We start from the raw sequence: 15032 nt of genomic DNA, 5'->3' as shown, positions 1-15032 counted from the left end.
AGTTGTTTTTTATGATGTAGACACTAGGGATGAACTAACAGCTTCCATAAAAATGAGCATCAATTTGTACTTCATCCTTCCTTGAAACCAACCCAAACCCAACTTTTTATTATTTTTTTTAGGGTTATATTAACTTTTCCTCCCCTCACTTCTGCATTCATGGAACAGATTGTTTTTATTTCTGATCTCCTAGGAAACAGAAAGTAACAGAAATATAGTGAGGAGGCCTGTTGTCTTGGGCCCAAATCTTCATATCTGCCTGAACTGAACTCAGAGAAGCATGGGGAAGGTGAATCTAACTCACAAGCCCCCTGTGTAACTCAGGGATTGTCAGCATATAAATTGCTCCAACTATGTACTCTCTAGCAGAAGGCAAACAGATGGTGGGCTGAGGATTTATCTCTAGACCTATACATTCTAGTTTTATAGACACACAAGATTTGCATAGATCAAATAAGCATACAAACTTTGACATTCTTATCTTAAATAAACTCTCATCTTTTGAGTTGTGCACATTTCTAGTGATAAAGAATTATAATTAGTGACCATAAAGAATTAGAAATGAGACCATGACCAGGGCGGTGCCAGCCACTTTCCGGCAGGGAGAGGACTGGGGTGGGCCTCAGCTCCTGCCCCCCGTAGTCCCGCCCTCTGGTCAGGTCATAGTCTGAAAGTCAGAGCTGGGCAGTGCATGGTACCAGCTGTTTGCAGGCAGTAAAAGCTACCAAGGTGGGGGGAATGGTTCTGGGGCTGGCAGAGCCCTTGGGGAGCTACAACTGTGGGGAACAGAGCCCAAGAGCCCAGGTTGCAATGGGTCAGTCAGGCCATTGTGGGGAGCCCTAGATCCTCCACCTGCCCTGGGCAGTGCACCTCGTTGGGCGGGGACATGGGTCAGAGGCTGTTCTACGACACCTCCGTCCCCCGCCCAGGCTTACTCCTGTGCTTCTACTTGAGCTGGGTGCCTGGCTAACAGCTGCTGCTCTCTCCACTCTGCCTTCAGAGCTGGACATACAGAAAGCGGTAGCTGCTTCCAGAGGGTTATGAACGCAAACCAGCACTGCCCCTGTTGCTGATTTTAGAACTCCGACAAAGTTCAGGCATGTTCACAGTTTTGTGCAGACTATTACAGATGTAGGGGAGAGCAACAAAATTTATGTTTAGATCCAAGATCAGATTTCAAAACCTACAAGTTCAGAGGACTTTGGGTTCTATGGTTTTGTTTAGATACTAAACGAGGACTGTCTACTAATTTCATATGTCACCAACCTGCTGTCAAGTGTTGGCATGTCTCTAAAGATACCATCAGCCAGGATTTACGCTCCTGAATGTTAATTCTCTAGTGGAAGACAGGCAGAACTCCCCAAACTCTTGAAGAGTATGGTCCCTAAAGACTGTGGTAGCAGGATGGAGCACAAGTCAGCCACCACAATGGTATGTGATCATCCTCCTCTGACTAACCACTGCCTTTTGAAACTTCTACTGTTTCTTGTTGGCTATAGTTGACATAGAGGGATAGCTCAGTGGTTTGAGCTTTAGCTTGCTTAAACCCAGGATTGTGAGTTCAGTCCTTGAGGGGGCCATTTAGGGATCTGGGGCAAAAATCTGTCTGGGGATTGGCCCTGTTTTGAGCAGGGGGTTGAACTAGATGACCTCCTGAGGTCTATTCCAACCTTGATATTCTATGAATTCTCAAGAAGCTACTTGTAGGAGTTGTGTTTGCTCCATTTGGCTCTTTATTCCCAAGATTCTTATTCACAGAGGACTCCTCTGTTGTCCCGTATATTTCTACTGCAGAACAGCACAGAGATAATGACTCTTGTTGGAGGATCATACATTCCCCAAGTAGAATATATGTTGAGAAGGGAAGAAGAATACTGTAGCAAACTGAAAATACAGGGTGAGTTTTAGGGAGGCAAAATTAATCAACATGATTGCAATTTTTGCATGTATCTTCTCAAATTAGCTATTTTTTCTTGCCCTCTGAATATGATTTTGAAAGATCTTCTTTATCAAACATTGTCCTATTTAAGATCACAACTGTTCATTCCCTGATTGAATGCATTTTGTATGTGCATTTCCTTGGATCATTGGAATTACCAAATAAAAGAATCCAATCACATATAGCTAACTACTATATCATTCTTGACATTTAAACAAAATCCATATAACATCTTGCAGAAAAATATGGCATGTTCTCTTTCATTGAACAATATGAACACAATACAATATAAGGCTTTGAAATTCAAATAAGTACATTATCAAATTGTCCACATAACTGTATCACTCTCACTACTGTGATCCATAATCTCCACTGGGCATGTCTGACAAGTGCAGCATTTGATGAAAGTTATGTGAAATAATTTTGGGACGTGTAGTATAAAAAGTAATTTTTATTGGAACAATTCTTAGGAATGTATTGTACTCAGTCTTCACTGTGTAGAGCATATAAATGATTCCAATGAAGAATTGCTATGCTAATAATTTTGTGTGTTCATTCTGAAGAAGCTGCATCAAATCCTTCCCACCCACACCACCACTTTGATTAACAATATTCACTGCCAGAGCAAAGCTAGCTAATCATTATGATCCTTTAGTAGCTATACTGCTCTCATGCTAATATGCAAACAAATGTGTCAGGATTGCTTTTAAAAATAGTCCAGTGTCCCCAGTTAAAGAAAAGGAATATTCACTCAGAACTACAGGACCAGAGTTTCTGAGCTGTTGAAACAGGGGAAATATCCTGGTTTTATATATGTATGCTTTGTTTTGTGTATTTTTTAAAGTGCTGTCTCATGAATAATTTATAAACCTTCTCTAGCTTTCCTTCCCTGTGTGATGGGCTGCAAACACAAACACTGATGCTAGACATTGATGCCACTGAGCATGTCTGACTTTTCTAGGAACTGTTCTCACTGTTTTTCAGGCCTGCTGGGCTAGCAGTTGTGTGGTAATGAATTCAGTCAATATATTTAGGAGCTGAGAGATTGTAAGCATAACAGAGGTCTTATCTAACAGTGAGTTGTAATAAGCCATGGCAGTTGCAAGTAAAGTTGAAGCTGGGTTAAGTGCAAGCCTCTTGGTGTGGGCCCACTGCTGAAAACTTGAGAGCTTCAACAACGCACAAACCACGTGCCTCTATGAGGCACCATACCATTTGACAGTACTTGTTTCCTCTCATGCCCTGACTTTGCATTCATTTAATCTTTCACCTTTCTTCATGCTATTTAAGATGGATTACCTTCATGCTTCATGTCCGTTAGCAATTATCTTTTTCTGTATATTTTGTGCTTTTACTGCCCTGGTTACTTGGCATCATCTTGAAACTTAATGTGCAGTACTGCAGAATTAAGAAGACATCCAGCTCTATCATTTTACTATAATCAATGCTGAATGGATGCATTGCACAGAGATATAGAAGACTCTGAGAAACTTTGCTCTTAGTCACTGGATACATCAACTGGGTTATGTAGCACAACCATTAATATGATTTCTACAGTCTCAGACTACATAAATTTTGCAGCTGTTGTGCGTGATCTAACTCATGACTACTGACATTTCTGATTCTCACCACACGGTAGTACTAAGCCAGATGCTTAATATGCAGCAAAGGTATGTTTAGTATTCTCAGTGATGAAATGAATCCATTTATAATACTTTTTACTCTTCTCATTTCTTCACTGGTATTTCCATGATCTCAAATTGATCTTTGCCTCAGAGTATAAATTAACTTGATTTTTAGGGTGATGGCATCTCTTTTTTTATGTGCTATTTTAAAAAAAAATACATAACTGAACTGCTTAAGATAAATGATTCTAATATCATGCCTGGTTGAGCAAGGACTACCAGATCTCTTTTCTACTAATCTAAGCAAAAAGCTGTGACTATCATTTAATCCCTGATAATAAAATATTAAAATGAATAATTGGTTAGCATTCTTAAATAAATGAGGTCATTTTTAAATTTTTTTTTCCATAATGCTTGGAAATTTGTTTGGGTGAGGGAAATTGAGAGGAGCAGGAACATAAGAACATAAAACATAAGAACGGCCGTACCAGGCCAGACCAAAGGTCCATCTAGCCCAGTATCTGCCTACCGACAGTGGCCAATGCCAGGTGCCCCAGAAGGAGTGAACCTAACAGGTAATGATCAAGTGATCTCTCTCCTGCCATCCATCTCCATCCTCTGACAAACAGAGGCTAGGGACACCATTCCAACCCTAGGGACACCATTCCATGAACTGGGATCAGATATTAATTTTCCTCTAACCTGTCTTTTAGATGGGATTCCATTGAGCTGGTGGATTGGAAGAACCAATGAAACACAAACTTACTGGGGAGGATCCTTGCCTGATGTTCAGAAATGTGCTTGTGGATTAGAGGGGAGCTGCATTGATTCCCAGCATTACTGCAACTGCGATGCTGACAGAAATGAATGGTGATTTTTGTATTGTTTGCTTGTGCTCAATTCTTTGCTGTGAAAAACAAACTCAAAAATTATATAGGATTTAGCAGCTATGGACAAGCAGTGCTATTAGGAACAAAAACCCACAAACCAGTAAGCTATGTTGCTACCCCCAATTCAAAATTTGATTTCTCACCATCATTAGCTAAATTAAGGGGTTAATATATAATATTTTGCTGTGATTTCTTGTATTTAGTTTCTATTTGAGGATGATATGTTTCTATATTTAGACTGTCCAATTTTCAGTAACTTGCTTGTTTTGCCAGCGGTTAAAGGCTTACATTTGGTATATATTTCAGTTATTAAAATATTGAAGCTAATTGGATTTAAACTATGTATTAGTTGAGCAAAGCATTCATTTCTCATATTTAAGATTTTTCATTATCCTTTTTTCTATGACTTTGAGTTTAGCAGTGTTCTTTAATAGACTCCACTAGATTCTTTATCTAAGAATTTAGAAAGTAAAATCCTGGCCTCATTGCAGTCAATAGGAATTCTGCAATTGACTTCAGCAGAGCAGGGATTTCACAGAGTTCTGACTAGCTTGGCAGTTTACAGCTGAATTCTACTGGTATTTCAGTTTGCAAAACTCAGATCCTCTTCTAAACTCTGTATTCATGTTGCATCATTTATCACCAGTTCATATACTGTACAAATTAGATATGAGCTGAAGCCATGAAGCTAGATCTGAACCAGAGTTAAGACTTCTCCAAAGTTTGTGGTAGGGGGTTGGATTCAGTGTTCTGTTTCAGTAAGAACTCTAATCCATTTTAGTTAATTATTGACAGAAGTTAGGACAATTTAAATGAAAAAAAATCTATTTATGGAACTTCTTAAGTATGTTTAATCTATACAAAACATGTATCTAGCAGGCAATGCATTGACACAGATTTGTGTTATAGTTATGCTTGTGTCAGTTGTGTGTGAATATTTACATTTTTGCTGAAGTCTTCATACTTTTCACACATTTGGGAGGCTATAGTGGATCATGATGTTTCATTCTTACACAGTATGGCCAAGCAACCAGTGAGTCCTACTCAATTCAGTGACAGCTGTTTGTTGCCCAGCATATTTTAAAATGAAGCCACTTATTTAGATATCTAAATTTGTATTTAGGACCTTAACTTTAGGTACTCAATTTTGAAAATTTTGACCTAAACATATTATTGCTAAGGCCTTTTGTTTTACAGCATGTTTAAAGTTATACAGAACAAGATTTTAAAAAATTACTACTGAATTTGAGGTCTTCAATTTTTGGTTCCCAGACAGAGACATCTTAAAGAGGCCTGATTTTCAGAAGTGCCACACTCTGAGATTCTGGCCTGTTGATGATGTCTGAAGTCAAGCAGCTAAAATCTGAGGAATCCAAAATCACTAGTCACTTCTGAATATTTGGCCAATATGTTCATGTTAGGAAGGGAAATACACTAAAGAAAATTTCAAAAGGCATCCGTTTTGTGGAGTACTATGAATGAGGTATGGTAAATGTTCTGAACTTAGAAGTCCTATCTTGCTACAAAACAGTGGGAAGTTCCCCCTTGGGTGCCACTTGGAACTGGGGTACCACTGAGCCCTCTGACCCATCATCCTGGGCTTTCTTTCACACTGTACTGTGTGACGAGCTGCAAAGCCCTCCAGCCTGCATTTTCACCAGCATTCACCCAGGCAGTGACTTAAATTACCTGTAAGCTGCGCAGCAGCCTATTTAGCACCGCGCAGGTGCTTAGGGAACTGCCCGGGGACCTGCCACGGCAGGGGAAAGGGTGCCCTTAGCCTCGCCCCCAACCTTTCATGAGAGGGGTGCCCATCCCTCAGCCCCCATTCACCCTGTGGCCTGGACCTGCCTTGGCCAGACCCAGCCATGGCTGGATTGGGTCCAGCATGGCCTCAGTAAACCCATATACTGGCCAGATTTAACCAGGGCATATGGTACTGCTCTGGCATCCTGGGCTGGGAAGCTGGTATTACAGAGCCTATGTGTAACAGCAGCAGGGTGTGTCTCTCTAATTTTTGTCTCTCTCTCTCTAATTAATGTTCCCTCTATTTTTCCCATGTGCAGAATGTATTTTGTTATGTGCTCTAGTATGGAGGCGATGTGTGACACATCACATTCATATTGGGTGCACATAACAAAATTCATGTGGTGGGAGTGGGACCGAGGGGTTCTTGTGGGAATGGGCTCAGGGTTGGGACAGAGGGTTGGGGTGTATATGGGGGTAAGGGCTCTGACTGGCAGTGCAGGCTCTGGAGTGGGACTGGGGATGAGGGGCTCAGGGCTAAGTGCAGGGGTTGAGGGCTCTGGCTGGGGGTGCGGGCTCTGGGATGATGGATTAGGGATGCAGGAGGGTGCTCCAGGGCTACTGCAGGGAGAGAGGACTCCTCCCAGTGTTCTCTCCCCGCAACAGCATCTGGGCTGTGGGGGAGAGGCACTTGTCCCCGCTGTGGGAGCTCTGGGGCTGGGGCTGCAGGATAGGTGCCCCTCCCCCAGCCCCAGAAGGTCTGGGATGGGGGAGGGCCACCCAGGCCACGCTAGTCTGGGCCCAATCCAGCCATGGCTGCATCCAGGCCACTCCGACTGCAGCAGGTCCGGCTGCAGGGTGAGTTGGGGCTGAGGGAGGGGTGCCCCTCCCACGGCAGGTTGGAGGTCAGACTAGATGGGAGTTTGGGGAAGGGAACCCCTCCTCTTGATGGCAGGTCCCCGGGCTGGTTTCCTAAGTGCCTGCATGGCGCTAAATAGACTGCTGCGTGGCCGCACAGCTTACAGGTAACTTGGGTTTGCTGCCTGGGTGAATGCTGGAGAAAGTGCAAGCTGGAGGGCTTTGCACTCCGGGAAAAGCTCACTGGTTTAGATTAAAAAAACAAGTTGATTAACTACAAAAGAGAGATTTTAAGTGATCATAAATGAGCAAACAGATCAAATCAGATTACCTAGCAAATAAACAAAAAATGCAAACTAAATTTAATATACTAAATAGATTGGGTATGAATAGCAGTCTCATCCTAACTGATGGTACAGACAGACTTGTAGATTCATAAGGCACAAGTTACAATTGCTTTGCATCTTGGAATCCCCAGGTGTTTCGTACACAGACTAGAAATCCCTTTAGCCTGGGTCCAGCACTTCTGCCAGTTCAGTCTTTGTTCCTTAGGTTCCAGGAATCCTCTTGTGTGGTGAGTGAAGAGCCACACATGATGTCACTCCCTGCCTTATATAGCTTTAGCACATGACGTTGACACTATATTTCAAAACTCAGTTCCCAGACCAGTCTGTGGAAAAATACTGACATCCCAAGATGGAGTCCAGCATCATGTGACCTGGTCACATGTCCTTGTAGAGTCACAGTTAACCATTACTTACAGCCTATCTGGAGTTTCCTCAGGAAGGCTTACCATGTGGGGGATAAGCTTCTCCTAATGCCTATTATTTTTTCTACTGGCTCATTGCCTGAATATTTCCCACTCACTATCTAGACTGAAAGCATCTTGTCTAGTGGGCGTTACCCAGGTGTATCTACATTTGAAGTACAGATATGTAGTCAATATGCATAACTTTAGATACAAAAATGATACATGCATACAAATAGGATAATCATATTAAGCAAATCATAACTTTTACAATGACACCTCACATGACTTATCTTGCATAAAATACTTTATAATTATTCTATAATCATATCATAATATCACTTTGAATAATATGGGGTGCAGTGTCTCAGAGAGTACCATGAAAATGAGGAGCATTGGTGTGGTTCCTCCTAGCACTGGGACAGAGGATGAGAGGCAGAGAGAAGGTGGTTATCCTTGCTGCATAAAATAGTAATCTATGGATCCCATTGTCCTCAATATAGGCACTCAGCCCTCCTTCAAATGAATAGCCAGTGGGCTAGGGTTGGGAATTTTGATACTCCAAAGAAGAAGAGCTGGTTAGGAAAGCTGGCAGATGCAGAAATGAAAACACAACAAAGGGTTAGTCACAACCAGGTACAGTTTCCATAAATTTACAAATGTACTTAGAAACACCAAGAATGTGCATCTTCAGTGCATTCCTCACATGGTAATATCTGCCTATATTTTTTTTTATTGCAGAGCTTAAACAAATGCGCAGAATTTCCCTATTACTGTACCATACAAAAATATAGATAGCTTATGTTCCCCAGCTGCCAAATAAACATAAATAAGTAAACACATTTTGAGACAGGATTTTGAATAGTTTCTAATATATGCAATATATTCTTGCTCACTTTGGGCATTTAATCCCTACTCACATTCATATGTCCCTGTCATATGTGCTTTATACAGCTGTATAAAAGAGACAAGACAAAATAGATACAGACTGGGAACATGTATGTGTCCGTTTTAACCATTTAGTGTAATTTGCATAAGTATATTGAAATGGTTTATTGACAATTTGTCAAAATATGCATTGTGTTTCTGCATCTTTTTCTTACAATGCAATGTTTGCATTTTCACTTGTTCTGGAGCGATACATTATAAAAAAATGTATCTTTTGGCACAGGGAGGCGTGAGTATTTCAGAAATAGTTCAGTTTTGCTCTATTACAAAGGCAGGATCTAGGGAACTGTCAAGAACTCAAAATTAAATCACCCCAAGTTAATGTATGTGTCTGAAAATCTCAACTTTAGGGAGAACACACTGTGGCATTGTAGAGTAGGCATGACCACAGCAGTAAACACACCTGGCTTCCAACCTTGGTTCTTTTTGTGTGTCATCGGGCAAGTCAAAACCTCTGAATCTGTTTACACGTCCATAGTATTTATTTATCCCACAGGTAAATAGTGTTTGTAAAGTTCTATGTAAGTATCAAGTGTTATGAAGTTCACTCACTGGGATGGGTAGATTGAGGACTTCAAACCACTTTATTCCCAACATTGGGTTTAGGCCACTGCAGCACATGGCTTGAGGGGAAACAATAACTTTTCCTGAGTGAATTTTTGCAGTCCTACTCAAAAATTGAACTACTCCTTCTGGCCAAAAAAGCATGCAAAAGATACTTTTGTAGTTTTCATGCTTCACAGCAAAAAAGGTTTAGTCTGTTGATATTTCTCAAATGATTGCACTTTTAGAGTGCAAAATAATGCCAAACAAATTGGCAGAAGAATTTGTATGATTTTTTGGGGGGAGGGAGTGGAAAAATTAATCAGTTTCACTCAGTTCTACAAGCAAACCCTTTTGCACTCCCCACCAGTGCAACTCCATCGAACTCTAGGAAAGATGGGTAGCTAAAAGCTTATCACATCCCCAGAGAGATACGGTCTGCATATTGAGAAGTGTATCTAGCACTTTCACACAGCTCAGGATAATAGCAAAGAATGTTTCACAAGGCATTTCCTTGCTCCTACCTGTGGATGCTGTGCTTGTTTCCGATTCCTGTCTCTGTGTCAGTTAAGGTAGGATATAGTCTTAAACTATTTATCAGAATGAATATGTTATCAGTGAATTAGAAATGGATCAAAGAGTTGAATTTTCCAAAGAGGTCATTGATGATTTAACTGCTCCCATCGACTTCAATGGGAACAAAGTTAAGCCAGTACTGAATACTTATGAAACCCAAAGGTCCAGTCCTGCTCCTATCTAAATTAGTTGATTAATAGCTTAGATATGTTGTCAATAGCCTAACTAAGCTTAAAAGATCTTCTGATTATCAGTCCTGTGCTCAAACTACTAGACCACCCTGTCTCCCTATCTGAATAATTTAAGCAATATATATTGGTCATTTCTGTACTCTACATGCCTAGTTCTGTTTTGCTTTTTGTGTCTTTCATGGTTTGTTGTCTTTTCAGTGTGCCTTTTTAACTTCATAAAATTAAATAGAAGAGAATGTCAAAATGGTTAAAAATTGCACTCTCAAAGTATCTTAATTTTTTCACAATTAGAGAACAAGCCATCTTAGATACACTGCTTTCTTTGTGAGACAAAATTACTGACACATGAAAATGCACACTAGGTTTAGAAAGGAAGCTAAGTACCTAATTATGCTGAAAATAAAATATCATGCTTATGAAGAGGATGACAACCCTAAACCTACACACTTGATTCTGTGATCCCACTTAGGCCTGCAGTAGATTTAAATACTCTTACTGATCATGAGGTCAATATGGAAGTATTTGTAAGTATGCTCCCATTTATTCACACAATCACCCATCTTACCTGAACAGTACAGCTATAACTTTTGAAAATTTATTCCCAAATTTTTTTAGTTCAATGAGTCCATTAAAAGAACAATATAATTCTCTTATGTGACTGTTAGTCAGAAACATTTAGGAGATGTTTGTTTTCTATTTTAATTTTTCAGGACTAATGATACTGGATTCCTCTCTTATAAAGAGCATCTACCAGTAACTGAAATTGTTGTCTCGGATACAGACCGACCACATTCTGAAGCAGCTTACAAGCTTGGGCCTTTGCTTTGTCGGGGTGATAGTAAGTAACAACAACAGAGACTTTCAAGCTACAAATAATTCACTAGTTTTTAGGGTACATCTACACTACCCGCCAGGTTGGCGGGTAGCGATCGATCTTTCTGGGATTGATTTATCACGTGTAGTGTAGACGTGATAAATCAATCCCCGATCACTCTCCCATCGACTGCTGAACTCCAGCGTGGTGAGAGGCGGAAGCAAAGTTGACAGGGGAGCTATGACGTGCCACGAGGATGCAAAGTAAGTAATTTTAATTTGATCTAAGATACGTCAACTTCAGCTACACTATTCTCATAGCCGAAGTTGTGTATCTTAGATCGATCCCCCCCGCCCCGCCCAGTATAGATCAGACCTTAGTGTTCAACTGTCTACAATGTATTTTAAGATCAACCAACTGTTAATGGCTAATTCAATAGGAAATGAGGGAGAGAGTAACAGGCTCTTCAAGCAGAGGTGTTGAAATAGCAGATTTTTCAGTTTGCTGGCAGTTCTGAAAATGTAAATAAAAAATAATTTTACATCTACATGCAAATGACATTATTTCAAATTTTTGGAGAATCAAAAAGTAAAAATAACCCAAAAACATTTCAGGTCCAATGAAATGTTTGATTTTGACTTTGAATGTCTTTTTCATGTTTTTGCAATTTTTCAAAAATAAGAAGGAAATTTTGAAATGAAAAATAATTTCAACCTGAAAAACTGATTTTTTTTTCATTTACTATGTGTCAAAACTAAATGTTTCAAATTCTTTTAAAAATGTTTCTTTTTCAAATTAACAAGTTGAAAGATGAAAATAGATATGACCTTACAAAATGTTTTGGTGTTGCCAAATCTGCATTTTTTCACCTCGAAAATATTTCAGCTGAAAAATTTCACCTGGCTCTATCTTCAAGAAAGCAGAATGCATTTACAGTTAGGTATTATACGTATGAGGAGGTAGACCAGAGGTAATGATGGATCTAGTTTGAATAGTTTGCATGAAGACATTGTGACTCTTGATTTTTGTGTTATGTAGTTCCATTTTTGGTTAAAGCACGACTGTGCAGAGATGATTAAGATGTGCTACAGTGTCTTGGGAGAAATACGCCCCTTACTGGACGTGCAGGCCACTAATTTACACCACTCCTTTTATCTGGTGTCTTCATATCATATTTTATAGGACCTAAGATACTATGAGTACTTAGCTAAAGTGGTTACTGGTGTGGCTGAGAAAATTGTGCTAAGGGATATGTTCCAAATTAGTACTACCAGGTCCTACACCAGGGTAGGATCACTAATCAGTGAAATCATTCTGCACTGATAATATTAAAGAGAATGAATCAAAGATTGATCTTGAACAATTGATTTCCTGGGAAAAAATGAACAGCTGTGACCTATAAGAATATTATTTCCACTGACTATGCTATGACTAGGACATATAGTTTCACCTTATGCTTGAACATAATTTTCCATATATTATAGTGTGTTAAATTTGAAATCAGATAACACTGACAAAATAAGGCCAAAGGGAACACAGATTAATGAAAACTCTTTTGTAAAACACAAACAGCACATCTTTTAGAGTAAAAAAAAATTAAAAAGTAGTTCTAATATTTTTCCACTAAAGAATAATGCAGAGTACCAGTAAAATATTTGGTACTATGCAATGGCAAACATCCATGGCATTCTAATTGTAAGCATGGTAGTAACATTTATTTTGTTCTGCACCTCTGGGCAGGAGAACAACACAGATAAGATCTCATAGCAAATACCCATTTTTCAGAAGTGCTGTTGAACAAGGAAAAATAGATATTCTTGGACTCACATTCGTGGTTTGAGTGCTCACCAGAGATTATTGCTTCTTTCTGTTTCCGCCACTGTCAAACACTAAATTATATGATTCTACTTCAAAGGGGATATCCTCTTATTTACCTATTTCCTTTATTCTTTTTTAACAGACAGAAATTTGTAGCATCATAATTGCTCACTGACTTACTCTTCAGAAGGTGCTAAGGGAAGATGTTTACTTCCATTCCTGACATACATATGGTCCATTCAAAGGCTGGAAAGTTGTGAAATCTCATGGTCCAATAATGAAAAATAATTGTTTATGGCAAACATCAAAATAAAGTAGATCTGCAAATAGTGCACTGAATAGGCGTAAACAGTGTGTGAATGAATGGTGAATAAAATAGGGGGTTTTTTAAGGTGTTTGTTTATCCTCATTGGCTGTCATTTAGCTTCTCCATAGCTTCTAATCACTAATACAGACCAGAAGTCAAGCTGAGATATGACAGGGATATGTCAAGGCAATACAGTATTAGAGATAAATATAATGCTTACCACATCTATATCTATAGATTATCATCTATCTATACAAGCATTAATTAATTCTCTCGAACACCTGATAAAGGTGTATATATTATCTCCATTTCACAGATGCAGAAATTGACCTACAGAGGTTGTGGGATTCTCAAGTACCTATGGTCAGACTATGGAACCTCATAGCTCTCAGTCCTCTGCTCAGAACACTAAGCCATACCTTTCTTTCTTGACAATATATTCTTGGGCTATCTGCTCTTGGCTTTCTCCATTTTCCTCCATAAATTTCTATCTGCACATTATAGTGTACCTAATAAATTGTATCTCACAGATTTTGATTTCAGATTTGACATAGTAGTTGGGCTTAGTGCAAAGAAAGAGACTAATTATTGAGTGCAAAAGGAATCCTGACGATGTTGGTCCATTATTGGATGGAAAGGTTAAAATTGTCAGTAATAATGCAAGCAGGGCAGAAGTGTCAATACATATTTCTGTTCTGTTTTGGGGAAAAAGCCAAGTGGTGCGTTAATATCACATGATGATTGTGAAACACTTTAAACATCCTCCTTAGTTACAGTTGGAATGGAAACAGCAGCTACTAAAGCTGGACATTTATAAATCAGCAGATCCAGATAACTTGTATGCTAGGGTTTCTGAAGAGCTGGCCAAGGAGCTCCCTGAACCATTAATACATCTTGGAACACTGGGGAAGTTCCAGAGAAGTGGAAGAAAGCTAGTATTGTGCATAGATCCTGGGCAAAATACCGGAACAGCTTATATGGGTCTCTGTTAATACAGAATTAAAGGAAGATAAGATAATTAATGCCATTTGTCACAGTCCTGGTCAAGCTCCCTGTGGGATACTCACCAGGTTTCTGTGTTTGAATCCCAGTGCTTGGACCTATGTGCTTTTGGCTTGCTGAATCTGAACAGAGTCCAGGCACTGCCTCTGTCTTTGTGTCTCCAGACACACTCTTGGAGTAGAGATCCTGTGTCTAACATCCCCTTCTCAGAGCTGGGGTACCACAGCCCAACTGCATAAGTCCTGAGATTAGTGCCGGCTCCCCAGTAGCTTAAGAACACTCTTCCCAGAGTTCCAACTTTGTGGGCACTCTGATTTATGCTTTATCCCTTCAGGGACATGTGATAGTGGAAGCGAAGACACACAATTTTCACAGGGTTTCTTACACAATCACTTTTTAGTTTAGACAGCAAAAGAGATGTACATATCTAGGCAAACCAAGAAACACTTACAAACAAATCTCTGCCTCAGTTTCCTCACTGCTCGAGCTTTCTTTGGGATTTGAGGGAGTGAGGATCCAGGACACTCTGTGTGACTCCACTCCTCCTGATTCCTCTAGGCATCAGCCATCCCATTATCCTGATGTGCTTCCATTCGAATGGGAGCTATTAATGGGAATGCATCTCCATTGTCTCTGTTCTGGGAGAGATGGGACACCAGCCCTGATAACAGAAGGCTGACACCACATCCACTGAAGCATTCAGTGATACAGTAACTTCATAAAACCAACTAAAATTCATAAATTATCAAAGACAGATCTCTCAAGTATAGATTAGGATGAACCAAAATATGTCATACATTTCTGTCAACTTTACCAAATTGTTTCAGTTAAAAAAAAAGTGAAAACATTTTGTTTTGACATTTTTGAAGGAAAGTATTTATTCTATTCAAAATTACTTTTCATTTTCAAAATTTATTTTAATTTTATATTTGAAATAGTTTTTAAAAGCTCTAACATTAAACATATTTCTGGTTGAATGAAACATTTCATGTGACCTGAAAAGAATTTATTTTTCAACTTTTGGTGC

At 39.5% G+C, this 15032-nt stretch overlaps 1 protein-coding gene across 1 annotated transcript in view; it reads left to right on the top strand.

Moving 5' to 3' along the window:
- LOC115653793 (contactin-associated protein-like 4) overlaps positions 1-15032 on the top strand; it is a 292466-nt gene that overhangs the window by 236447 nt on the left and 40987 nt on the right. The window contains exons 14-15 of the mRNA XM_030567453.1: positions 4278-4434; positions 10775-10902. Coding sequence (XP_030423313.1) covers positions 4278-4434; positions 10775-10902 — 285 coding nt within the window. The remainder of the gene's footprint in view (positions 1-4277; positions 4435-10774; positions 10903-15032) is intronic.

This window comes from Gopherus evgoodei, chromosome 6, assembly GCF_007399415.2.
Source record: "Gopherus evgoodei ecotype Sinaloan lineage chromosome 6, rGopEvg1_v1.p, whole genome shotgun sequence".
NCBI lineage: Eukaryota > Metazoa > Chordata > Testudines > Testudinidae > Gopherus > Gopherus evgoodei.
This window is presented reverse-complemented; position numbering and strand designations above follow the sequence as displayed.